Genomic DNA, 25986 nt, shown 5'->3' on the forward strand with positions numbered 1-25986 from the left:
GAGGGGTTTATGGCAGGAGGTGACACCATGGGAGACTTGTCACTTGGGCACAGCCAGCACCATCTGCTGGGGCATCTGCCTTCGGAGGTGGTGACTGCTAATTACCTGGGGCCAGGAAGAGGCCTGGGAACCCCCATCCCCCACACCGCCCAGCCGGTACAGGGGCTAGGGGTGGGGCCACTGGGGCCCAAAGAGCAAATGGGCTACATCGTCCTTAGAGGGGGTCTGACAGTGGGGCCAGACATTTATCCAGTGAATTTTTTCAGAGCACCTACGGTGTCCCAAAACCTGTTCCAGGTCGGGATGACAGGTCGCTGTTGTCTTGCGGCTGACATTCAGGTAGAGGAAAGGAGAGGAGCGCCAAGGGGCACTTAAATAATTTAAAATGCCATCTCAGGCATGAACATCACTGTCAGCGTCCGAGGGGAGCAGTTTAGCCGCGGTGGTGGCGATGGTGGTCGTCGTGGTGGTCGCAGAGACCGTGGTTAGGAGGGCACGGGAAGGCAGCGCAGCCACGCGCAGAGCCACGCCCGTCCATGCTTCCGGAGGAGGTGACGGGCAGGGGGCTCACACCCTGCTCAGGGGACCCTTGGCCACTTCCGGGCCCCTCGCCCCTCACCCTCGGCTGCCGGCGCGCATTCCTGCCGCCCCCGCTCGTGCGAGGGGCGGGCCTGGGCCCGGGCCCGTGGGAAGGGCCGGAGGTGGGGGCCATGTGCCGGGGAGGCGGGCCGGGAGGGCGCACAGCTGGGCCACATCTGGCCCGAGCGCAAGGCGACCAAATGGGACAGAAGGCGGCCTTTCATCCGGCGAGGGAAGTGGCAGCCTTCGTTTCTCCTCGTCACGGGGTGCCTGAGGATTTCGGGGACCCAACCCGCCCGACGGAGGGCCGGGACTCGAGGAAATTAGCCTGGGAGGAAGGAGCGGAATTTGGTTCTGGTGCTTTCTCGTCAGAACCTCGTGTCCCCACCTGCAGCACAGGTGGCCAAGCTCTTGCTCTGTACAAATAACGGCTCCCCTGAACCGAGCGCTCGGGAAGACCCAGTCGCCACCCCAGTTTGCAGGGCCTGCCGCGTCCCAAGGGGAGGAAGCCGGGCTCAGGTGGGGAAGCGCACAGCGCTTCGGGCACCAACGCGGCCCGTCGGAGCCCAGAGCCCGGGGCCCAGCACCCTGCCCGCTGCGCCAAGGGTGCGCCCCTCCCCTGCGGGGACGCCCGGTGCATCCCCGGCCGGCGCTGGCCAGGCTGGATTTCCTCTTCAGGGACACCGGCGCCGGCCGGGCCCACGTCCCCAAGCCCCTCCGCAGCCCGCAGGGGCCACCCGAGGGGGGCGGGGCATGCACGTGCGCGCCGGGGGCGGGGCCGTTGCCCCTGTGGGTCGTTCCCAGCCCCAGCCGCGGCCCCACGTGGGTCTGGGGGCCTGGAGCCTCGACCGGCACGAGGCCCTGCCCCCGAGCCAGGGAGCCAATGAGCGCGCGGGGGCGGGACCGGGGCGGGGAGGTTTAAGAGCTCCGGGCGCTAGCTGTGCGCTGCTGTACTGCGCCGCCGGAGCGAGGGGCGTTGGGGCGGTGCACGGGCACGGCAGGCGCCAGGGGCAAGGGCGAGCCGCGCGCGCCGCCACACCGATGCTCAAGCGCGCCGGCGGCGCCTGCGCTGGCGCTGGCTGCGCGCCGCTGCTCGCCTGCTGCTTGGTGTCACCGCCGACCCGCCGCCGCCCCCCGCTGCCCGTCCGAGCGAAGGCGGCGCGCGCTGCGCAGCCTGGCGGGCCCGCAGGGGGCTGCGGCCCGGGCTGGGGCGGCGGCGGCCGGCGGCCCGGGGCGCTGCGCCCGCGAGGTGACACAGTCTGTCCGAGTACTTCAGCCTGCTCACTCGCGCGCGCAGAGACGCGGGCCCGCCGCCCGGGGCCGTCCCCCGCCCCGCCGACAGCCACCCGCGTCCCCTGGCCGAGCCGCTCGCGCCCCGAGACGTCTTCATCGCTGTCAAGACCACCAAAAAGTTCCACCGCGCGCGCCTCGACCTGCTGCTGGAGACCTGGATCTCGCGCCACAAGGAGATGGTGAGCCCCCGGCGGCCTGGAAGGACTGGCGGGCGGGGCGGGGCCCCACCGTCTGGTCCAGTTGGTGGCAGCGTCCCATGGGGGCCAGGCTGCATCCCCATCCAGCCACTAGGGCCATCTGGGGGCGGCGACGCCAGTGCACCCCGTTGCAGCCAGTTTGCCTGCTGGGACCAATTTCCCGTTACAGTTGTGTGACTACCCGGGGCCTCGACCCCTGTCCAGCTCCAGAGTCCTGGATGGCTGCAGGACCCTACACCAGTCTCTAGTGCTTGGGGTTGGTGCCCTGTGATACTTCTCACCCCCAAACATTGGAGCGCATGCATAGGGCATTACGCCTTCAAACTTCCCCAAGCAGATTCTGTTCGGATCTACCCTCAGCTCAGACCCCTTCCTGGGGAGAAAGGCTCTTCCTTTAGAGAAGTGAGGGGTTCTGACCCCTGGGCCTTTTCCTCATCATCACGTTAAGGTGCGGGGAGGGAAGTCATTGCTGGTTGGTGGGTCCTGGGGAGTACATCTCAAAGAACCCCGGGTTTGGGGTCTGTGTGGGGACCCTCCCCGCACAGTGCAGGAGTCTCTGAGGCCTGCAACCTTGGGCACAACCCACTTCAGTTGGGCATCAGCTTCTTACACACACATAATTAAGACACACCCCACTTTGAAAATTTCCCTCGAGGCCACAGCAGGACGGTTGGGCTGGGGCGGGATGGGGACAGTGTGTGGGGCTTGCAGTCGGGGAGTGGAGGGGGGCATCTCTGGGCTGGGAGATGCAGAGGCATTTGCTGTGAGGATGGGGGCTCAGGGAAGACCCCGCACGCCTTCCTCTCTGCTCAAACCCGGGAGACTCAGGGCCTTCTGGCCTGGCACTGCCCTGTTTTGGGGCACTGTGGGTGGGTGGGAGCAGGGCTTGGTGAGGTCATGAGGGGGATGGGGAGGGGCAGGGTCCTCTCTGGTCCCGGCGTGGGGAAGGGGCCCTGGGAACCCCATGGCAGCCTCCTGGGAACACAGCGTCCCATTCCCAGGGGCTCAGCGGGCTGGCGGGAGGGGGTGGCGGGGGCCGTGCGTTTTGTTTGGCGGCCGGGCCGTTAGGATTCCCAGCGCCGGGCGGCTCTCACGCCGGCCCCTTGGGCAAGGTAACAAAGCCCCTTTCTCCAGCGAGAAAGGCGTCGGGCCCCTTGTGTGCAGCTACGCGCTCCGTGGGAACCGCTGCTGGCGTGCTGGCCACTCAGGTTGCCTGGCGATGAGGGGGCCAGCGCCCCCCGCCCCCGCCAGCATCTCTTCCTGACAGTCCTTTTGGGGCACCATCCCTGAGCCTGGCCCCCCACCCCCAGCACTCAAGCCTTCCTGCTATGTGACCTTGGGCATCCTTCAGCCCCACTCTGGGCTGCCACCAGCTCTGAGCACCTCCCATCTTGGAATTTGGGATCTTTCTTCAGCGGAGGGGATGTGGTCAGAGGGTCTCAGTTATCAGTCCCAGCTGGGCTGTGTGATCCTGAGTAAGACCTGGAGCCTCTCAGACCCTCACTCTCGTCTCTGAAATGGGGGAACATGGTCCTTCCAGGAGCATTTTGTAAGAGACTGGCAAAGCCTGCAGGCATGGGGTGAAACCGGCGGGCACTCAGGGTCGAGGTGGGGGCCATCACTCCCTTGAGCCCTGAGGTCCCTATTGGAGGGTCACCAGCGGAAAGGTTGAATCTGCCCTCAGCCTCAGTTCACCAGCACACAGCTAGCAAAGCCCCCCTTGTGGTGGGTGATGGGCAGGGGTCCTGGAAACCCACAGAAGAGGGCCCCCCTCTCCTAGCCCTGCACGGAGTGACTCAGACGCGGTCTGATGGGGGAGATAGAAAGATGTCAGGGCTGTGTGGGGGGAAAACCCCGAGACGCTGTGTGAGGCAACAGTGGGCATCTGACCCACATGCTGGGGGAAGGGAGGGAGGGAAGGAAGACTTCCTGGAGGAGGCGCCATTTGAGCTAGACTGAGTAAAAAAGTGCCCAGAAAGGGCACTCCATCCGGGCATGGTGATGACCACAGCGTGGGGGTTGTGCAGGAAACTTCTAGCAACTGGAGTGGTGGCTGGGGGGAGGGTCGGTTGATCAGCAGGGGCCATGCCGAGATGGGCCTGGAGTCCAGGATGAAGAGCCTGGCCTTTGGCCCAGAGGTTCCCCACCCCTCCCAGGAGCAGCCAGGCTGCCGAGCTGCCACCGCAGCGGCCACAATTGCTGGGGAGAACTTGGCATCCTGTGTTTCTTTGAATCGCGGTTCCAGGAACAATGCCGCTTCCTGTGGGTGTCCCCCGGCCCCCGCCGCCGTCCACCCTCATCCACCCGGCTCTTCCTCCTACAGCCCCGTCTTCATCTGGGAAGTTAGGTGGCACTGGGGGGTCTGGGTCCCTCGAGGGCAGGGACTGGGCTGGTCTAGCACCACCTCGGCCCCAGGGTATGACCTCAGGCTGGTACCTGCACCTCAGTTTCCCCACTTGTGCCTCAGCTGGTAATGGCGCCCCCCTCCCAGGACTGTCAGGGAGAAGGGACAGAATCTGTCTCTGCACTTTGCTCTCTGCCCAGGGAAACTCTGTTATGCCCGTTTTACAGAAAAGGAGACAGGGGCTCTGAGTGGCGGGTGAGGCCCGTAGCCCAGCAGGGCCTTTTCCCTCCCCTCCTGGTGGCTCAGGTGTGGGGAGACAGTTGGCCCGGCACCCCCACACCCCACAGCCCCGCCTTCTCAGATGCTGTTCTAGAGGCCTCCCTGCTCCCTGAGCTGAACAAAGGTGACTTTAATCTCTGTAGCCTTGGGCTGGGTTTTTAGGGCACCACCAAATCTCGGGAGAACAGGCCTCCCTTGATCTCATTAAGAAAGCATTTTCCTTTTAACCCAGCGGCGCAGTGGAGCGTCTGCAGGGGCTGGCCCTCCGCCTCCCACGGCATTCCTGGGCTGAGATGCTGGGGAGGCCAAGGGGCTGGGTGCGAGTCTGTGCGTGCGGCTGCCCTGGGGTGTCTATGGGTGCTGCAGGAGGGGTGCACGCATGGAGAGGCGGAGACCCAGCCAGCCACCCCCTTAGCTCTGGGCCTCACCTGAGTGAGCATGTGCCCAGGGCTGGGTCAGGCTGGACAAGGATCTGAGACCACCAAGGTGTTCCAGGGCCTCTGTGGGACCTGTGTGTACAGGGAAGGAAACTGAGGCCGGGTGGGCATGGGGGGGTTGTCTCGGTCAGAGCATTGCCCGTACGCCCTGGGTTTTGCACTCAGCCATGCCAGGGTGCGCCGGGCGGCACGCGCTGGGCGGGCCGGGCAGAGGAAGGAACATTCCTCCCCGTGTGCCGGCAGGCCCAGGCGGGCGCTGGCGACTCCTGGCCCCGCCCTGGCGGCCCCCTCCTCTTCCGCAGAGTGCTCCTGGCAGGGGGCGGCCACGTGCTGGCACAGGTGGGCTGTGGCCTTGGGCAAGCCTGGGTTTCCTTGCCTGAGCAGTGGGAGGGGTGCTGGGCTGCATGGGTACTGGGGGCCCCTGACCTGGGGGCTGGGGACACCTGAGGTTTCCTGCCACAACCCTGCTGACCGTCGGCAACTTTGCAGAACTTCAGGGCTGCTTTGGCTCAGAGTGGGTAACTTGTCCTGCAGGTCATCCAGGACAGGGGTGCTGGCCCAAAGGGCAGCTGGGGGTGGGGGCTGCAGTGCTGGTGGCTGCACCCTACCCGCGGGACCTCGTGCCCAGCTCGGCCCGGTTAACCAGGCCAGCTGTATGGTAATGGGCGGCGTGGCCACTCTGCTTAACTCGGCCGAGTTAAGGCCGGCCCGGCGCCCCTCGCCCGCCAGCCCAGGACAAAGCTGGCGGACAATGCCTGGTGATTCATCCTCCCTCTGGGCCCTTTGTCCGCCAGGGCTTGGCAGCCGCCCAGCGAAGGCCTTTGTCCCCAACCCCGAGTGATTGAGACTTGGCTTCCCAAAGCCGACCTCCTCCGCCTGTCCCTCCCGCCACCCCGCCTGTCCCCTGCCTTTCCAGCAGCCTCCAAGTGGCAGGCCGGGTGCTGTGTCAATAAGGGTGTGTGCCCCGCCAGGTGCACGGGGCGGGCCGGGAACCGGTTACCTGGCGGGCGGGCGAGGTGCACCACCTGGCTCGTGCCTCACTGCGCCTGGACGACCTTGGGCACAGCTGTCGAGGTTGGGGAGTGAGGCTCCATCCCCCAGCCCCAGTGAATGCGTGAGTGAATGCGTGAGCCCTGGCCCAGATGGCACTGAGATGGGGCACTTGAGCCCTACTCCGCATGAGTGGGGAAACCAAGGCCCAGAGAAGGGTGGGTGTCAGTGTGACAGAGCTGCAGCTGCAGCAACTCCAGGGTGCCCCGTCTGGCCCCCACAGATGGCCCTGGGGTGGGGATGAAGGGCTGGCTGCTGAGGGCTGATTTTCTCCTTCCAGACATTCATTTTCACTGACGGGGAAGATGAGGCCCTGGCCAGGCACACGGGTGAGCCCTGGACTTGGGGCGGGAGGGGGCCCAGGCCTCCATCCAGAGCGGAACCCTCCCCCTCCAGCCTCCTGGCTCCTCTGGGCTGAGAGGTCACCAAGGGCAGGACGAGGAGGGCAGTTTACTCATGGGGTTTGCTCCACGCCCCGCCCCACCACTCGGGGCCCCCCAATTCTCATGCAAATGAAGCCCATTCAGCCCCCCGGGTCCCTTTGAGCCCAGGCAGCGGCAACAGGTGGCGGGTGCTGGGAAAAAACTGCCTGAATGGGCGGGGCGGGGCTGCCCTGGAGGGGCTGGGCTGGGGAGGGTCCGCAGGCCCGAGCCCCGAGCTAGGGTAGGGGAGGCTAGGGCCGGGCCCAGCTTGAACTAGGGGGCTTTTCTCGAGTCCCTGGGCCCCACGGCGTCCCCCAGGCCAGGCCCCTCTCTGGGAGCCGACTCAGACCTACTCACAGCTGCTCCCCCGTCCACAGGCAATGTGGTCATCACGAACTGCTCGGCCGCCCACAGCCGCCAGGCGCTGTCCTGCAAGATGGCTGTGGAGTATGACCACTTCATCGAGTCCGGCAGGAAGTGAGTGTGGCCCGGGGGGACCCCCATCTCCCTGCCCGAGCCTGGCAGCGCCCGCCCCGGCATGCCCTCCCCCGATGGCCCTGCCTTGCCCTCAGGTGGTTCTGCCACGTGGACGATGACAACTACGTCAACCTGCGGGCCCTGCTGCGGCTGCTGGCCAGCTACCCGCACACCCGGGACATCTACATCGGCAAGCCCAGCCTGGACAGGCCCATCCAGGCCACGGAACGGGTCAGCGAGAACAAGGTGGTGAGTGCCTGCCCTCTCCCAGTCCCCCATGCCCACGCAGAGCACACACCCGGAGTGGGGCGGGGGACAGCGAGGGGCACAGCGCCCGGGTCTCAGGACACCTTCTCCCTTCTCCCAGCGTCCTGTCCACTTCTGGTTTGCCACGGGCGGTGCTGGCTTCTGCATCAGCCGTGGGCTGGCTCTGAAGATGAGCCCGTGGGCCAGGTGAGTGCCCTGCACAAGTTAGGCCAGCCCGGTCCCAGGCTCCCTGCCATCGTGGGGCCTGGCTTGGTTCATCTTCCCAGCCGCGGGGAGTCCCCAGCCTCCTGTGTGGCACTGCCCATTTACTGCCTATATTCCACTTCCTTCTGGGTTTCAGAGGGCAGCTGTGTTTATGGCAGCTGCCCCCAAGCCCGACCTGCTCAGAGCACCCCAGGCACCATCCAGCAGGACTCCTTCCTGCACCCAGATTCCCACCACAGAGAGCCACCAAGCACAGGAGCCGTGCAGGGAGTGTGCCCTGGCTGTGGCCAGGGGAGGCGGAGGGAGCTGCAGCTCAGAGCTCTCTCCAGGGCTCCCCTCTGAGCTGCAGCGCCTTTGCCTGGTGGGGCCTCCCCAGCTCCCAGCAGATGGCTCCCGCCTCTGCTCACCGGTCTGGGCCCTTCCCTCCCACAGCGGGGGTCACTTCATGAACACTGCCGAGCGGATCCGGCTGCCTGATGACTGCACCATTGGCTACATCGTGGAGGCCCTGCTGGGCGTGCCCCTCATCCGCAGCGGCCTCTTCCACTCCCACCTGGAGAACCTGCAGCAGGTGCTCACCTCGGAGCTCCACGAGCAGGTGCACCATCCTCCGGGCCCCGCCAGGACTCGGAGAGCGCAGGAAGGGACGCGTGGCTGCCGAGAGGGGCGCAGGGGGGTGGGGCACTGTTCTAAACAGGGAGGCCAGGCAGCACATCACTGTCAGCCAAGGGGGTCTTTCCTGCCATGAGCTGAAAGCTGTTTATGGCGGCTTGTTTCCCTGCCATCTCTTCTCTTCGCTGTGATGCGCCTATTGTGTGTATTTTGTCGACGGCTGGCGATGCAGCCAGCCCCAGCTGGTCCCCAGTTTGAGACCTTATTCCTGGGATGCGCAGGGCAGGTGTCCTTCCAGGTCCAAGGGAGGCCAAGGCAGGGCCGTTGCCGCACTCAGAGCTGTGTGGCCAGCCTGGGGCAGGGCCCAGGGATGCCAGGGCCCCTCCCTGCATCACTCCGTCCCCTCCCCACAGGTGACGCTGAGCTACGGTATGTTTGAAAACAAGCGGAATGCCGTCCACGTGAAGGGGCCCTTTTCGGTGGAGGCCGACCCATCCAGGTGAGGAAACCCTGGCCCAGATGGCCTTGCGTGGGGTGGTGTAGGGGCATCAGGGGACCTCGCCGAGCTGCAGCGGGGTCTCTCTAAGCAGCGTGACTCTACACAGAGGTGTCCCCTCCGGAGTCCTGCTTGCATGGGGTGGGGCCGCCAGTGCTGTGGGACTGCAAATGGGAGCTCAGCACCTTCCTGCCACCCACACAGACCAGCCCCTGCTCTGTTCCCACAGGTTCCGCTCCATCCACTGCCACCTGTACCCGGACACACCCTGGTGTCCCCGCACTGCCATCTTCTAGCAGCCATGGCTGAGACCCAACCCCTGGGCGCCCCTGGTATCCAAAGGGCCCAGTGACCCTGTTGCGCTGCCCTGGCCTCGGGATTCGAGGCTCCCCAGGGCCGGCCTGTGCGTGTGTGTGTGCATGTGTGTGTGTATGCGTGTGTGTGTGTACTGTATGCCCACCTGGGTAGCAGGCTGCTGGGCAGTTCTGCTCTGTGGAGGGGCAGGCACAAGCGCCACTTATGTGCCTCTGCCCCGAGAGTCAGTGGGCTGCAAGGCCTGCTTGGAGGAAAAGTTTTTGTGTTGGGGGGCCCTTTGGGGGGTTTTTGATTTTTTTTTTTTTTTTTTTTGAGATGGAGTCTCGCTCTGTGGCCCAGGCTAGAGTGCAGCGGCCGGATCTCAGCTCACTGCAAGCTCCGCCTCCCGGGTTTACGCCATTCTCCTGCCTCAGCCTCCCAAGTAGCTGGAATTACAGGCACGTGCCACCATGCCTGGCTAATTTTTGTATTTTTAGTNACCCACACAGACCAGCCCCTGCTCTGTTCCCACAGGTTCCGCTCCATCCACTGCCACCTGTACCCGGACACACCCTGGTGTCCCCGCACTGCCATCTTCTAGCAGCCATGGCTGAGACCCAACCCCTGGGCGCCCCTGGTATCCAAAGGGCCCAGTGACCCTGTTGCGCTGCCCTGGCCTCGGGATTCGAGGCTCCCCCAGGGCCGTGCCTGTGCGTGTGTGTGTGCATGTGTGTGTGTATGCGTGTGTGTGTGTACTGTATGCCCACCTGGGTAGCAGGCTGCTGGGCAGTTCTGCTCTGTGGAGGGGCAGGCACAAGCGCCACTTATGTGCCTCTGCCCCGAGAGTCAGTGGGCTGCAAGGCCTGCTTGGAGGAAAGATTTGTGTGTTGGAGGCCACTCTGAGGAGTTTTGGATCTTTTTTTTTTTTTTGAGATGGAGTCTCGCTCTGTGGCCCAGGCTAGAGTGCAGCGGCCGGATCTCAGCTCACTGCAAGCTCCGCCTCCCGGGTTTACGCCATTCTCCTGCCTCAGCCTCCCAAGTAGCTGGGACTACAGGCGCCCGCCACCATGCCCGGCTAGTTTTTTTGTATTTTTTTTAGTAGAGACGGGGTTTCACCGTGTTAGCAAGGATGGTCTCGATCTCCTGACCTCGTGATCTGCCCGCCTCGGCCTCCCAAAGTGCTGGGATTACAGGCTTGAGCCACCACGCCCTACCGATTTTGGATCTTCCTGCAGCTAGGGGACTCCGGGCTACTTTGCAGGGATGCGTAGATCAGGGCTCCAGGCTACTTTGCAGGGATGCGTAGATCAGGGCTCTGGGCTACTTTGCAGGGATGCGTAGATGTCTTTCTCTTTCTGCCGAGCACAAGCTCTGTGCTGGGGGTACCTGCGCCCTGAAATCCTGACTCCTGTGTCATAACCCCAAGTCCAACTCACGGAGCCATGTTCATTGCAGGGGAGGCTGGGTCTGGAGGTGCATGACCCAATCCCCTTCCTTCTGGCCTGGGCACTGTGGCTTAGAGTAACGGTAGCCACCGCCCAGTTCCAGTGGCCCCACAAAGCCCCCAGTGGCTGGCTGTCCAAACAGTGGCTCCCCTTCCAGCTCTTCTGGGTGGGGAGTTTTCCAGGCCCCCTCCGAGGCCTTCCCTTTGCCTCCCCAGGACAGGGTGAGTCAGAGCTCAGCATTTAATCTCCTCTCCAAAGTAGAGAGCAAGTCGCCCACAGTGGGCGTGTCTGTACATATTGTGACAGTATTTTTTTACTGTGCTGTTTTTTGAAAGGGGTGGGTAAAAGTAGGGTGTTCTTGTTTTTTGCTTGGGGGGTGGGGTGGGGAGGGTCTTATTTTATCTTATCTTTTCTGTGGATCAGAAAAAACGGAAGCCAAACTCGGGGTCATCTTTGTTGTTAAAGCTGAAGTGGGACTGTCCGGCACTCTGTGTATTTATGCGTTCCAGCATCTGGAACCTCCCATCCCTGCCCTCCCGCTGCGTAGCTGCCACCTCCCTGCGGGGCCCAGCGTGGCTCACCTGCCCCATGGGGTGTGTTTCTTGTTGTTTTTCTCTTTGCAAAGACATAGCTAGGAACGCGAATGATAAGGGAAAAGTTCTCAGGGAATTTAAGTGTTGTTGCTATGGTGACGTCCTTTTGCTGTGAATAAAGGTGCTCTTTGCAGCAACCCTGGGGGTCGTGGTCTTGGCTGGAGGTGGGGCCTAAGCCGCAGGGCAGCTGGGGGAGGGGGGTCGGGCACACAGGTGAAGGGGAGGCTTGGCCTTGGGTGTACCGCATGGAGCAGGTAGATAGGAAACTCTTAGAGATAACTGTTTTGGAATGAAACCTGATGTCACAATAGCTGCCTGCTGGTGACTACAGGTGTGGCCCGCCCAGGGTCAGGTGGTCGCTGAAGGGTGGGCCCTGTGCTTCCAGGAGGAACAGGTCTAGGATGCTGGGGGCTCTAGGTCCCAGCCAAGAGCGCAACCCCAAGGCTCTGGCCACTGGGGAGCCCAGCCCCTGCAGGAGGGACAGTGACTCCTGTGACCAGGCCTGGGACCTCCTTATCCACTTTCACTCCTGCCACAAGCTCGCAGAGTCCACATCATCGCCTCACTTTGCAGGTGGGGAAACTGAGGCACGGAGCAGCTGAGGTCCCAGGTCCGGTAGCCAGGCTGGTGGGCTGGGGAGGCACTCAGACTCCAAGCCAGGCAGGCCGTGGGTCCAGCCGCCCCGCAGCTGGTAACGCTGTGCCTCCCTCTCCTGTGAGGTGGCCCCAGGCCCGGAGCCCGCTCAGGGGTGGTGGGCGGAGTCCTGGAGAGCAGGAGCAGTGCCAGAGCCCCCACTGTAGCTGGTCCCAGCCCCTGCAGAGATCCAGACCCTTGTTTTCTGAACACAGCAGCTCTGCAGTGCTTTTCCTTCCTCAAATCCAGCCTTTGAGGGTGACTGAGTAGGGGAGGGTGTCGCAACCTCGGTGGGGATTCCTTCCCCTCACCCTCCCGGCAGCCCTGGGGCGACTCACTTCCTCTTCACCATGAGCCCCCACCCCCTCCCTGGGGCTTGCACCCTTGGCCTGGCACTGCCCTGGCCGTGCCCCCTGCAAGTTCCTGCTCTGGACTGACCCCCTTCCCCAGGGCTCCAGGTCCCCGTCCTGCTGCCTCTGCGTCCCCCATTCTGCTCCAAGGAGACAACACACTGTGAGAAGTGCCTCTCTTTGCGGGGGTACCTTGCCCTCCCCATCGCTGCCCCTTCCAGATGAGTGCTGATGTGCTAAATGGGCCTGCAGAGACCCCTTACTCTAAACCTGGCTGGGGCTGCCCTGGCCTTGGGGGCGGCTGGCAGGGTTGTGACCCCACCTTGGCGTTGGCCGGTTCTGAGTTAGCAGAGCAGCTGCCCAGGGGGTGTGGGCAGTGATGGGGATGGTGGGAGGATGGAGGGCCCTCACCATCACACAGCCGGACCCCCGTCTGGGTGGCTGTGATCCTCCCTGAGCACCCACCACGTGCCCACCCACTTCTCACAGGACAGTGCAGGCCCCTCTTCTGAACGAGGAAGCTGAGACTCCGGGGTGGGGCAGGGGGTGTCTTGACGGAACAGGCTGCGGGCAGAGGCTCCTGGCCTCCTTCCTGCCCGGCTGAGTCAGAGGCTTGAGGCCTTCTGCCCTGGCCCCAACGCTGCCCCCGCCTGCAGCTGGCATCGCCTCCCCGCAGAGCTGGTGGGGCCTTGGGGTTGGAGGTGTGGCTGGACCCAGGGATCAGAGAGACCCATGGACACAGCTGTGGGGGCCCCGCCGGGGCTTGGGGAGTCCCCATTAATGTTCAAATGTCCCTGTGTGTGGAGCGGAGTGGGAGTGGGGGCTGAGTGAGCCTTGGGGAGAGCAGAGGAGCAAGAAGTGGGGTGGGGAGGAAGCCCGGCTCCTCCCGGGGCCTCGACCTCTCCATCTGAGAAATGGGAACAAAGGTGAATGCAGTCCCCAGGTGCTGGAGGTCAGGGGGCGTCTTGGGAGGTGCACAGGCTGGCGCATCTGGGCCCCTTCCTCTTCCAAGCTGAGGGAGGGACATTTCCCTGCCCTCAAAAGGGGAAGCAGGCTCAGCAGTGTCTTAGGGGAATGAGGCAGCCTGACCTCTTCCATCCACCGCCCTCCCACCCCCCAGAAGGTGACTCACCCAGCGGGGGAGGTGAATTCATTTCTCCCCCAGGTACATTCTGGGGACAGCTGTGTCCCACCCCCCAGTGGTGCCATCACACCAGATTAGAGGCTGGTCAGAAAGCGGCCTGGCTGGTCCCTGGGGCTCCATGTCCCCCCGAGTCTAGCCTAGCCAGGCCCCTCTTCCCAAACTACTGATCATTTATGAGGCTTTCAAAACAAGTAAAACTGCAACCACAGGGGCTGCTGGGTGCTCAGCCAGGGTGGCAGACCTCAGCCCCCACCCCCTGCTTCCGTTCTGCCAGGCGAGTACCTGGGGAGCCCCAAGGCTGCTTGGGGTCTGGGAGGGGCTGCTAGGGTGGGGCACCTCCCCGCTCAGTTGAAAGGAACTTCCCTTCCACTGGGGTCATCAGGGCCAACTTCCTGGAAGAGGTGCCTCTGAGCTGAAGCAGGAAGGCTTTGTCAAGATGGAGTAGGGAGAGGAGAGGCCTTCCAGGTCTCAGCACAGCCTGGGCAGAGTTGCAGAGGTGGGATCCGCTGGAAGGATTGGAAGCCTGGGAGGGAGGACAACTATGGAGTTGGGTCTCATGATGCCCCCTCCCCAATCACAGGCGACTAGGGCTTTCCACAGGCTCAGAGGGGCCAGGGGCCAGGCTGCTGTGATTTCAGCCTGTCTTGCTGCATGGGCCTGGGGTCAGAGGGAAAGGAGGGGCCAGGGCTAGGTCCATCTTCGTGTCTGTCAGATCGATGGGCAAGTCTTGCTGCCTACTGGGCCCATGTACCCACCCAGCCTCAGCCTTCTCAAATATTCTCCGGGGTGACCCCCTGCTTCTGAGCCCAGCCCCACCTTCTGAGCCCAGAATTGGACATGCAAGAAGGCACTTGGGGCCAGGCGTGGTGGCCCACACCTGTAATCCCAGTATTTTGGGAGGCCAAGGTGGAAGGATTGCTTGGGGCCAGGAGTTTGAGACCAGCCAGGGCAACATAGTGAGACCCCATCTCTACAAGAAAATTAAAAATTAGACAAGCAGGTGGCTTGTCTTAGCACACACACCTGTAGTCTTAGCTTCTCAGGAACCTGAGTGGGGAGGATTGCTTGAGCCCAGGAGTTTGAGGCTGCAGCGAGCCATGATTGCACCACTGCATTCCAGCCTGGGTGACAGTGAGATCCTGTCTCTGAATTTTTTTTTTGTTTTTTTTGTTTTTTTTTTTTTTTTTGAGACAGAGTCTTGCTTTGTTGCCCAGGCTGGAGTGCAGTGGTGCAATCTCAGCTCACTGCAACCTCTCCCTCCCAGGTTCAAGAGATTCTCCCACTTCAGCCTTCCAAGTAGGTGGGATAAGAGGTGTGCGCCACCACACCTGGCAAATTTTTGTGTTTTTAGTAGAGACAGGGTTTTGCCATGTTGCCCAGGCTGGTCTCAAACTCCTGGCCTCAAGTGATCCTCCTGCTTTGGCCTCCCAAAGTGCTGGGAGTACAGGCATGAGCCACTGTGCCTGGCCTCTTTAAATTTTTTTAAAAACAGAAGGGCTGTGCTTGGTGGCTCATGCCTCTGCTCCCAGCCCTTTGGGAGGTCAAGGCAGGAGGATCACTTGAGGCCAGAAGTTTCAGACCAGCCGAGGAAACAGCAAGACCTCATCTAATAATAAATAAAAATAAAATAGGGCTGGGCGTGGTGGTTTATGCCTGTAATCCCAGCACTTTGGGAGCCCGAGGTGGGTGGATCACTTGAAGTCAGGAGTTTGGGACCAGCCTGGCCAACATGGTGAAACTCCGTCTCTACTAATAATACAAAAATTAGCCATGCACGGTGGCGGGTGCCTGTAATCCCAGCTACTTGGGAGACTGAGGCAGGAGAATTGCTTGAACTCAGGAGGTGGATGTTGAAGCGAGCTGAGATTGTGCCATTACACTCCAGCCTGGGCAACAGAGCAAGACTCCGTCTCAGAATAAATAAATAAACAAAATAAAAAGGCACCTGGACTCTGTGCATCCCAAGGAGGGACCCCAGGACAGGGGCTCCTCATCTCGGCCCCTGGAGGCTGGAGGTTGCCCTGATAATGTCACTGTGCTGAGTTTGGAGACTCAGAGCTGTAACCGCCCCCCTACCATGCACCCCCTGCCTTCCCTGTGCAGGCGTCTAGGACCCCACTTCCCTGCCTTGTACAACCCGAGCAGTGCCTGGGCACTAGCTTGTGATGATGGCCGGCGGTTTCTCACCCCTGCCAAATCCCACCTTTCCCAGGCCCAGGGGTGCAGCCCCAAAGAGTGGGGAAGAAGGACACTCTTGCAGCCCCGTGCTTGTTCTTCAGAGTCCCTGGCACAACTCACAGCAACATGACCGAAGCCTGGTTCGTGCAGCTCGGGTCCTGTCGAGGGCACGCCTGACCCAATTTCCTGTGGCAAGAAGCCCCAGGCCCCCTCCTGTGGCCGCTGTCTGCCCAGGCTCTGGGGGATGGCATCGCAACCTCAGCTAAGACATGGTTCCCTCCGCCCTCAGAGTCCCACCAGCAGCCTCCACGCAAGGTGGGGAATGCAGATTCCCAGGCCTCGCCCAGCACGGCGGGAACTGCAGGGAGGGGCCTGCCTAGTCTTTTCTCGTCTGAGCACCTGGCGCCACCTGCTGGGCACTTGTGGTCCACACAGCAGCTCTCACCGCCACCCCGGCCCCTTCTCGTCCTCCCTGCCTCATCCTGAACTCTGGCTTCTGGGACAGGAGCTGCCACCTGCTACCCACCTGGCCTTGTGTGGGTATCCACGGGCTCCCTCTTTCCGAGAAGATTTCGGCTCACACTCCCAGACACTCTTCTTTTTCTTCTTTCTTCTTTCCTCCTTCTCGAGACGGACTCTCGCTCTGTCACCCAGGCTAGAGTACAGTGGCACGATCTCGGCTCACTGCAACCTCTGCCTCCCAGATTCAAGTGATTCTCCTGCCTCAGCCTGCTAAATAGCTGGGACTACAGGTGCCTGCCACCACGCCCAGCTAATTTTTGTATTTTTAGTAGAAACGGGGTTTCATCGTGTTGGTCAGGCTGGTCTCAAACTCCTGACCTCAGGTGATCCATCTGCTTTGGCCTCCCAAAGTGCTGGGATGAACAGGCGTGAGCCCCACACCCGGCTGCAGCACCCCTCTTCTGTACTGCTCAGGGCTCTGTTCTTGGTGACCTTGGCTTCCCCTCCCTCCAAACACCCTCTCCCCCAGGCCCCCACTCATGGTCACTCTCCAGGCCTGGCCCTGCCCATGGCCTTGCCCTCAGTCATCCCTGCCTCCCGCTCTGCCTTCACCTGCATGTCCTGATGATCCCTCAATGATCTTTCCACCCTCCCCGTCTCCACCCTCCCCACCCAAGCGTACCCTCACCTGGCTGCAATCTCAGGGCTGAGCCTCCTGGGCTTGATCTTGCCTTCATCATCATCTCTTGGCAGGACTTGTCACCTGGCTGCAGCCAGTCCACTTTCTGCACCTGGGCAGCCGAACACAGCTGGAGAAAAGCCACTTCACCTCTGTGTAGTCTCACTTGGAGTCCCAGACCATGAACCCCAGAGGGCCTCAGGGATCCCACCGTTCCTCTCCTGTGGCTCACCCTTCCTCCTCTCTCCTCAGCTCCCACCCCTTCCTGCCCACCTGGCTGCCTTCCTATTTCATGAGACCCTCCAAGACCCACCCACATGTCCCCACGGGGCCCTACTCCTGTCTGCAGCCAGGCTCCACTGTGTCCTGGGTCCAGCTCCTCTTGGCTACTCAAGAGTATTGTGCCACTGATGACATCGCCTCTCTCCTCCCCTACATTCATTTGCTGTCTACTGGATCAGTCCTACTAACCTTACAAACATGCATTATTTCCCCATCTGAAAACACACACGTTGGCTGGGTGCAGCACTCTGGGAGGCAGAGGTGGGTGGATCACCTGAGGTCAGGAGTTGGAGACCAGCCTGACCAACATGGTGAAACCCTGTCTCGACTAAAAATACGAAATTAGTTGGGCGTGGTGGCTCGCGCCTGTAATCCTAGCTATTCAGGAGGCTGAGGCAGGAGAATTGCTTCAGAGAAGCCGTGTAAGTGTGCCTGTTCGTGTGCGGGCTCGTGTGTGGATCTTATTTTTAGAGACAGAGTCTTGCTCCGTCGTCCATGCTGGAGTGAAGTGGCACGGTCACAGCTGGCTGCAACTGCCAGCTCCTGGACTCAAGGGATCCTCCTGCCTCAGGCTCCCGAGTAGCTGCTGCTACAGGTGCACATCACTATGCCTGGCTAATTTTTATTATTTTATCTTTCTTTTCTTTTCTTTTCTTTTTTTTTTTTTTTTTGAGACAGAGTCTCGCTCTGTGGCCCAGGCTGGAGTGCAGTAGCCGGATCTCAGCTCACTGCAAGCTCCGCCTCCCGGGTTTACACCATTCTCCTGCCTCAGCCTCCCGAGTAGCTGGGACTACAGGCGCCCGCCACCTCGCCCGGCTAGTTTTTTGTATTTTTTAGTAGAGACGGGGTTTCACCGTGTTAGCCAGGATGGTCTCGATCTCCTGATCTCGTGATCCACCCGTCTCGGCCTCCCAAAGTGCTGGGATTACAGGCTTGAGCCACCGCGCCCGGCCTATTTTATCTTTCTTTTTTGAGATGGAGTCTTGCTCTGTCCCGCAGGCTGGAGTGCAGTGGCGCAATTTCAGCTCATTGGAAGCTCTGCCTCCCGGGTTCACGCCATTCTCCTGCCTTAGCCTCCCTAGTAGCTGGTACTACAGTTGCCTGCCACCACGCCCTGGCTAATTTTTTTTTTTTTGTATTTTTAGTAGAGACAGGGTTTCACTGTGTTAGCCAAGATGGTCTCGATCTCCTGACCTTGTGATCCGCCCGCCTCAGCCCCCAAAGTGCTGGAATTACAGGCGTGAGCCACCGCGCCTGGCCTATTTTATAAAGATGAGGTCTTGCTATGTTGTCCAGGCTGGTTTCGAACTCCTGGGCTCGTATGACCCTCCCAAAGTGCTGGGATTACAGGCGCATGCTGGCCTCTCAAAGTGCTGGGAGAGTGCTGGTGCGGTGGCTCACGCCTGTAATTCCAGCACTCTGGGAGACCGAGGTGGGCAGATCACTTGAGGTCAGGAGTTTGAGACCAGCCTGGCCAACATGGGGAGGCCCCAGCTCTACTAAAAACACGAAAATTAGCCAGGCGTGATGGTGGGCGCCTGTAATCCCAGCTACTTGGGAGGCTGAGGCAGGTGAATCGCTTGAACTCAGGAGATGGAGGTTGTAATGAGCTAAGATCAGGCCACTGCACTCCTGCCTGGGCAACAGAGCCAGGAAAAAAAAAAAAGACTTGCCGTTGTGCCCATTTCTCCTCTCCCATGCTGTCCTGGACCAGCTGGGAGGCTTCACCAGATGTGTCTTGTGCCCCAGGTAACTCATGGTCACCAGATGTGCAGGCCACATCCCAGTCCTCGCTGAGTTTGATCGTCAGCAGCGTTTGGCGTGGTCCTCCATCCCTCCATGACATGCTGTCTTCATGTGGCCTCCAGGACACCCACTCTCCTGGGCTTCCTCTCAGCTCACCCCTTCCCCTCTCCTTTGCAGCTCCCTCTTTTCCCAGACTCTGAACACCGGGTGGGAGGGGGACCCAGACCCAGTCTTTGGTCCTCTGTCTCCTCTTTGATACACACCCGCTTGGCGATCTCACCCAGGCTCGTGGCTTTAAACACTGTATCCATGCCAAAGCATCTCCAGTCCAGTGCTCCCCTCAAACCCCAGAGACTGTACATCCCACCACCCTCCCACACCCCTTGATGGCTAATAGGCTCAACATTCCCCAGACTGGACCCCTGACCTCCCCCGACCCAATCATATGCTCTCCCCATCTCGATTTGTGACAATACCCTACCCCCCGCCCCCAGCCAGTTGCTCGATCCAAGCCCCACACCCATGCCCAGCCTGCCAGGAAGTGCTGCTGGTGTTACCCTCCGGAACTCAGTCTCTTCTCACTCCCTGCACCCAGCCCGGCCACCATCAGCTCTCACCTGCCCTCCCTGCAGCAGTCTGCTAATTGGTCTTCCACTTTTGCTCTGTCCCCTTCCCAATTCAGCAGCCAGGGCAATCCTATTAAAATGAATGTTAGGGCCCAGGTGCAGTGGCTTACGCCTGTAATCCCAGCGCTTTGGGAGACCAAGGTGGGCGGATCACTTGAGGTCAGGAGTTTGAGACCAGCCTGACCAATATGGTGAAAGCCCATTTCTACTGAAAATACAAAAATTAGGTGTGGTGGCAGGTGCTTATAATCCCAGCTTCTCAGGAGGCTGAGGCAGGAGAATTGCTTGAACTGGGAGGCGAAGGTTGCAGTGAGATCGCACCATTGTATGCCAGCCTGGGCATCACAGTGAGACTCCATCTCAGAAAAAAAAAGAAAAAAGAATGTTAGGTCATGACACGCTAATCATAGACCCTCCATGGCTCCCACCACCCTCTGGTTCAATGTCAAAGTCTCTCCCACCTCTAGCCACCCAGTCTCTTCCTAGCTCCCTCCACTCCGGCCAGCCTCGCCTCCTGGCTTGAACACACCAGGCATGCATCTGCCTCTGGGCACTCGCACTGGCTGTTCTCTCTTCTGGAACCTGCTTTCCTCAGATAGCCTCAAAACTAAACCTGACTTCCCATGGTAGGCAGGATAATGGCTCCCAAAGTTGTCCACGTCCTCACCCCCAGACTTAGCATGGCAAAGCAAAGCGACTTTGGAAACACGAGTTAATTGTGGATCTTGAGATGGAAAGATGATTGGAAGTTACCCATGTGGGCCCAGTGTAATCACAGGCAGGGGGGTTGGGGTCAGAGCCAGAGATCTCATGGTGCTCTCTGCTGCTGGCTTTGAAGGTGGAGGAAGGGGCCACCAGCCAGGGAATGTGGGTGCCTCTAGAAGCTGGAAAGGGCAAGGAAATGAACTCTCCCCTGGACTCTCTCAGCCCAGAGCCTCCAGAAGGAACCAGCCATGCCAACGCCTTGGCTCTAGCACATAGACTTCCGGCCCACAGAACAGTAGGATCATGTGTTGTCTTAAGTCCACGGAGCTTGCTGTGCTTTGTGATGGCAGCAGTGGGGCCCTCATGCGCTTCCTGGCCTCCAGCAGTCTCTCTTGGCTGCCAGTTTTCCAGGGAGGCTTTTCCTGCCTGTTGGAAATTGCACCTGGCCAACACCCCTGTCCCTGCCCTCCTGATCCCTCCACCACGATCGTTTTCCTGCAGCAAGTTCTCATGTGTTCCATCATCTGCTGGTTAATTTTGTTGTTTTTCTCCCACCGGAGCATCAGCTCTTTGAGGGCGGAGCCCTTTGTCCTTTGGTTCGTTGGGTGCACTCCAGTGCCCAGAACAGTGGTTGGACTTAGAAACACCGGCCGGGTGAGTGGATGAGCGGTATGCACCACCCCCCGCCAAACCCTCCCACCCGTGTCCTGTTAGGAACATGGCTGTTGTTTTCTGCCTTTCCTGATAGAGAGACGGGGACTGAGATCTGAGGTGGGGGGGACATGCTCAGGGTCTTCCCCTTGTGGCTGCCGGTTCTTGCTCCAAGCCTGGAGTTCTCGCCTTTTGGGCTCCTAGCCTCAGATGTCCCTTATCACATGACTCCCAGAAGCCTTGAAACTCTGGCGTCTCCACTCTGGGGAGCTCAGCGGCCTTCCTTCACAGCCGGCCTGTCCTGGGGCCCACCCTGGAGCAGCCACGGTCAAATCCAAGCACACTGTGCGAAACTGCTGGTGTGTGCTGCCCCTGCCCAGCGGACCCTGCCCCGCACCAGCCCACAAACACAGGTGCCCTGAGAGCTGGGAGCCAGAGAGAGCCCCAGCATCCTCTGGCAAGGGTCTTTCTCCCTTGCCACCTGTGTTCCTAGCCTGTACACCCAGGCATGGGAGACAAATGCTCTGCTGGTCAACAGGGGCCTCCCCCAACTCCAGGGGTCCTAACAGCTCCCTGTGAAGTAGGTGTGTTATCACAGGGTTATGTGCCTTCCCAAGCCTGCTTCTTAGCAGAAGCGTGGGGTGAGGAGGGTCCTTGAAACATGTGGGCCCTGTGCGGGCCTCCAGGAAGGGCGCCAGAGGACCCCCAGCCCAGGGAGCACAGGAATCCGCCACGGTGCTGCTTCTGGAAGGACGGGGAGTGGTGGCACTGGGGGCTCAGGAAGAGCTCGGCCCCGAACCCATCATTGCTCCAACCTGGCCACTCGACCCCTCCATCATCCCTGCTCCCGGCCAGACCCCCTCACCTCTCCTGAGGGCCAGTGGGGCCTCTGCACAGCGATCCCGGTCCCGGCAGGCCCCTGGCAGTGTGTGTCTGGACAGCAAAGTGAGGCTTTCACCACATGGATGGGATCAGCACTCCCAGCTCCAGACCCTCGGATCCATGGCTGCTTTGCACTGATGCCCGGTCAGCAAGCACCCTGAGCCTGCGAGACACTGCTCACCCGGCGAACGTGGCCCTGTCTACTTGCTCCGAGCGGCTCCTCCTACTCCATCCCTGAGATCTCCTTCCCAGCGCCTTCGCCCACCCATAATTTTTTTTTTTTTTGAGACAGAGTCTCACTCTGTCGCCCAGGTTAGAGTGCAGTGGTGTGATCTCAGCTCACTGCAAGCTCTGCCTCCCGGGTTCACGCCATTCTCCTGCCTCAGCCTCCCAAGTAGCTGGGACTACAGGTGCCCGCCACCACGCCGGGCTAAATTTTGTATTTTAGTAGAGACAGGGTTTCACCATGTTAACCAGGATGGTCTCGATCTCCTGACCTCGTAATTTACCCTCCTCAGCCTCCCAAAGTGCTAGGATTACAGGCGTGAGCCACCGCGCCCGGCCTCGCCCACCTATTTTGCAAGGCCCTCGCCCACTCACTCCGGAAGCCCTGCCCACCCCATCCCTGGAAAGCTTTCCCTGGCGCCCAGCCCACAACCCCGAGAGGCCCCGCCCACCCCATCCCTGGAGAGCCTGTCCCCGACGCCCCGCCAAGTCACTCCGAGGCCCCGCCCACCCCTGGAAACCCGCCCACAACCCCAAGGGGCCCCGCCCACCCGTTCCCGGCGCCCCGCCCACAACCCCAATAGGCCCCGCCCAGCCCACACCTCTGAACTGACCTGGTCAGCCCTGCCCTCAGAGTTCCCCTGTACCCCCACTGCCCGTGCCTGGAGCCGCGGACTCCCTACCGTGGAGTGCCCAGCCGGGAGCCAAAGCAGCTCAGGAAGAGAGGCTTGTTTTTTAAAATTTGTTTATTTTAAAACATGAAACCCAAGCTGAATAGAAACCACAGAAATTACATTGACGAGATTTTAGTATTTGCCAAGAAAATAAAGCCCCAAAGAAATAAAATCAGCCCCCAAACCCAGTTCTAAAAAAAACAAAAAAACACAGCGACAGTACATACAGCCATGGCCCTACGGAGGCTGGAGGAGGGGGAAATGCAAAATGGTTCAGGCCTCAGTTCCTGGATGTTAAATCACACTGGGGTGGGGGAAGTCAGATGCCCGGGCGGGGAGGCGGGGGGAGGTGGGGAGTAAACCGGGAGGCTGAGTCTTAAGGAGATTATATATATATATTATATATAACAAATATGAAGTGGTTCAGTACACAACCATTATGGTTAAACACAAAACAAAGATCCCACAGGAGAGGCCCTGGTCCCCCGCCTGCCCCCGTCTGAGGTTCTGGGGTCCAGGGCGCTGCCTCACCACCCCTCCCAGGGCTGGGCAGAGCTGGCCCCAGGGCAGGAGCAAATGGTGCTTGGAACTCAAATTGCATAGTGAGATGGGTGGGTGGGCAATGGGCCAGGGGCTGCTCCCAACCAGGCCCGTTCACTACCAAGCTTGCCATGACATGTGGAGGGCCCCTGGGGTAGTGGATGCCTGCTGAGGAGCCCCCTCGGTGAGGTAAGCCCCTGGGCTCCTCCCTCTTGTCCCCAGGGCCACCCTGTCCTTCCAATGAAGCTGTGGGCCTGGGAGCTGCGAGCCCTCCTGTGCAGGGTGAGAGTGGGGGCCAGCCATGGCAGCAGGCACCAGCCAGATGCCCCCAGTAGGTGTGGCGAGGTCATGGGATGGAGTAGTTAGGAACAGGGCACCGAAAACTCAGAACAAAAGTACAACCAACGACAGGCGCTCCCCTCCACCTACTGAGGTGGGGTTTGAACCCCTTTTGATTTTCCCCGTTTTCTTTCTTCAACCTCGGTGAGTAGAAATTCACAGACGGGCACACATGCACACCATGGTCAGGAGTCCCGAGACAGCACGAGGCTGGAAGCCCCGGCCTCGCCGCCTCTCGAGCTATGTCCATTCACCTGGCAGGCAGCCTCGCGGCCATGGACAGCATTTGTGCTTCTGAGCGGTCGCAGGGCGCTTGGCAGGCACCCAGGCCAGAGAGTGCCAGGGCCTCCCTCCCGGCCCTAGGCCTGGAGAGCTCCCCTGACGGGTCAAGTCCAGGCGAAAGACTGGGCAGGTTGGCTGTGGTAGGGCCTCTGAGGGGGCTCAGGATGTCAGCCACGCCAGGCCTGAAGCAGAGGCCCCTCCACTGAGGTTTGGTCACGTCTGGGGAGCTCAGACGCCCTGGCTTGGGGTCCCAGGCCCATGGACTCCCCTCCCCACTCTGCCCTCCCATATCCCCATTTTTGGTCCCAAATACCAGCACAAAGAAAGGAGGGGTTCACAGAGGAAGGGCAGGGCAGAGCCTGGCCCCAGGGAGGGGATGAGGACATTTCCGGTCCAGGTAGCTGCCGGCTGCTCTGGGAGGAAGAGCCACGTGTCTGTAAACTGCTGGGGCTGGCGGCCCGTCCCCCTGCGGGGCCCGGCCTTGACCCCCGCACGTGGCCATCCAGCTGCCCTCTGGCTGCCCCTGGCCTTGGCACAGGCATCAAGCCTCGAGGGCTGGGCTGGTTGGGCCAGGGCTGGGGCCGGAAGGGGCAGCACATCCGATCCTGATGTGGCGTGGCTCTGCCCTCCATGGCGGGAAGCACAGCAAACATCGTACACTAAAGCCAAAAGCACCGTAGGGAAGCCTCGCTCCCACTTCACCGGGAGGGAGACCGAGGCCACAGGGACCTCAGTCCAAAGCCTGCGGGAGGTTCATTCCCGAGGACAGTCCTCCTGGGGCAGCACCTGCCTGGGGAGGGGTGTCCAGGCCCTTGGGCTGCCTGTCGGTCTTTGGCACCCCCTGGAGCACCCCATGAAGAAACGCTACTGCAGCCTTGACTCCCAGCCAGCTGCTCCGGCCTCAGCTCCAGCCCGGACTTGGGCTCACGTTGCCGGCTCTGGGCCAGCCAGGGGCACCCGTGGAGGCTGGGGGGGTGAGGTTAGTGGTTAGTCCCAAGAAGGGACGGCAGGGGCTGAGGGACGTTCACAGACGGCTCGGGTCCAGCCCCTCAGGCCGGGCTCCTGGGATGCTGTACCTGTCACGGATGGAAATGGAACCAAGAAGGGAGGGAAGGGGGTGCCAGTGGTCCCCCTCAGCCCGCAGCCCCAGCCTGCCCTAGAGATGACAAGTGTGGTTAGTGCAAAGAATGAACCAGACACAGCTGCCCAGTCTCTGGGTGGGGGAAGGGGGTTTGGCACCAAGAAGGCAGCCAGCACTGGGTGGCGGGTAAGCAGCCCGGGCTCCACGTGGCCCCTGCTGTCCATGGAGGGCTGGGGCCTCCGGCAGGGCGGGTGCTGAGGGAGAGAGTGAAGCTGAGGTGATGGAGAGAGGCCCTGCTGGAGGGGGCCTCTGGCAGCTGGCAGGAGGGTGAGCCTGTGGGTGGGTGGGCTGCATGGGCAAGGAGGGCACTGCAGAGAGACAGGCACGCGGAGGGACCATGAGGGGACCGCAGGGCAGAGATGAGCAGGTGGCACGTGCCCGTCCCTCAGTGGCCAGCAGGTGCAGAATAAGAGCGGCCCCAGCCGTGCCTGTGAACTAAGAAGGGGTCCACAGAAGTGCCAGGCAGGAGGAAGGAGAGCTGTGGAAGGAAGGGCCGGCGACAGCACAGGTTGGGTGTGGCCAGGACTTGTGGGTGCGGCGGCCATCTGCAGAGGGAGCGTGCCAGGATAGTGGGTGGCGTGCAGGGTTGGGGCATCGGCTGGCGGCAGCGTTCAGGTGTGACCCTTGTTGGTGGTACGGGCCCAGAGCCCCTGCGTCTCCACTGTGCCCCTGCGGGGAGGGGAGAGGAGGGCAAGCGGCCTGCAGATGCGTCCGGGGTAGGCCTGGTGCAGTGTGCGAGGGTCCGGCGGGTGGCCCAGGTGGAAGCGGCAGTGCTGGCACAGGGAGGGGCAGTTGGCACGTGGGGTGGGTGGTTGCCGGGCGCCGTCTAGTGGCTGCCGCTGGAGTCGGGGCGAGGCTGGCTCGTGGCGAGGTATTTGGCTCTCATGCTGGAGGTGTACTGGAGGGAGACAAGGGGGAGGCGTCAGCAGGGCCCCTGCATGGCACACGCAGTCAGGGGCGTCTTCCGCGTGGTCCTCACTTGGCTGAGCCAGAAGCCCTGGGGCAGAATGGGACAGCACAGGGTGCCCTGACAGAGCCTACAGGGAGGGGCTCAGGAGGGGCCGCAGGTTGGGGGGCCCTGTGCTCTGGGCCTGGCTGGGGCTGAGGGAGGGGCAGCCCCAGACTCGCCAGGTTCAGGGCAGGGGATGTCTGCTCTGAGGAGGGGTGTACACACGGCCCCGCCATGCCCACATCAGCGGCATTCGGGCGTCGGGCCAGGCAGAGCTCTGCCACCCCAGAAGCCACAGCTCCATGGCCCTACCTGCACCCAACGTGCCCAGGACCTGAAGGACACAAACCAGCCACCCTTCAGGGCCAGGCCAAGGCCTCCTCCCAGCCCAGGGCCGGGTCCTCCTACAGCCAGGCCATAGCATGCAGGAGTACAGAAGCCCCAGCCTGAGGACATCCCCGGGCCACTCTGCCCCTTCACGCCATGGAAGGAGAGCCCCTAAGCCACAC

At 61.4% G+C, this 25986-nt stretch overlaps 2 protein-coding genes across 2 annotated transcripts in view; one reads left to right on the forward strand and one right to left on the reverse strand.

The window, feature by feature from the left end:
• The first annotated feature begins 1607 nt into the window (after positions 1-1607).
• On the forward strand, positions 1608-9221 carry LFNG (LFNG O-fucosylpeptide 3-beta-N-acetylglucosaminyltransferase). The gene is made up of 8 exons (XM_017894541.1): positions 1608-2051; positions 6460-6508; positions 6979-7078; positions 7174-7327; positions 7446-7531; positions 7982-8147; positions 8575-8660; positions 8887-9221. Exons 1-8 carry the CDS (start codon positions 2049-2051, stop codon positions 8951-8953), a joined length of 711 nt encoding a protein of 236 aa, XP_017750030.1. The 5' UTR covers positions 1608-2048; the 3' UTR covers positions 8954-9221.
• A 13059-nt stretch (positions 9222-22280) lies between these two features.
• TTYH3 (tweety family member 3) overlaps positions 22281-25986 on the reverse strand; it is a 36770-nt gene continuing 33064 nt past the window's right edge. Inside the window, exon 12 of the mRNA XM_017892379.1 lies at positions 22281-25426. Coding sequence (XP_017747868.1) covers positions 25355-25426 — 72 coding nt within the window. The 3' untranslated portion in view covers positions 22281-25354. The remainder of the gene's footprint in view (positions 25427-25986) is intronic.

This window comes from Rhinopithecus bieti, unplaced genomic scaffold, assembly GCF_001698545.2.
Source record: "Rhinopithecus bieti isolate Rb0 unplaced genomic scaffold, ASM169854v2 scaffold_1017, whole genome shotgun sequence".
Classification (NCBI taxonomy): Eukaryota; Metazoa; Chordata; class Mammalia; order Primates; family Cercopithecidae; genus Rhinopithecus; species Rhinopithecus bieti.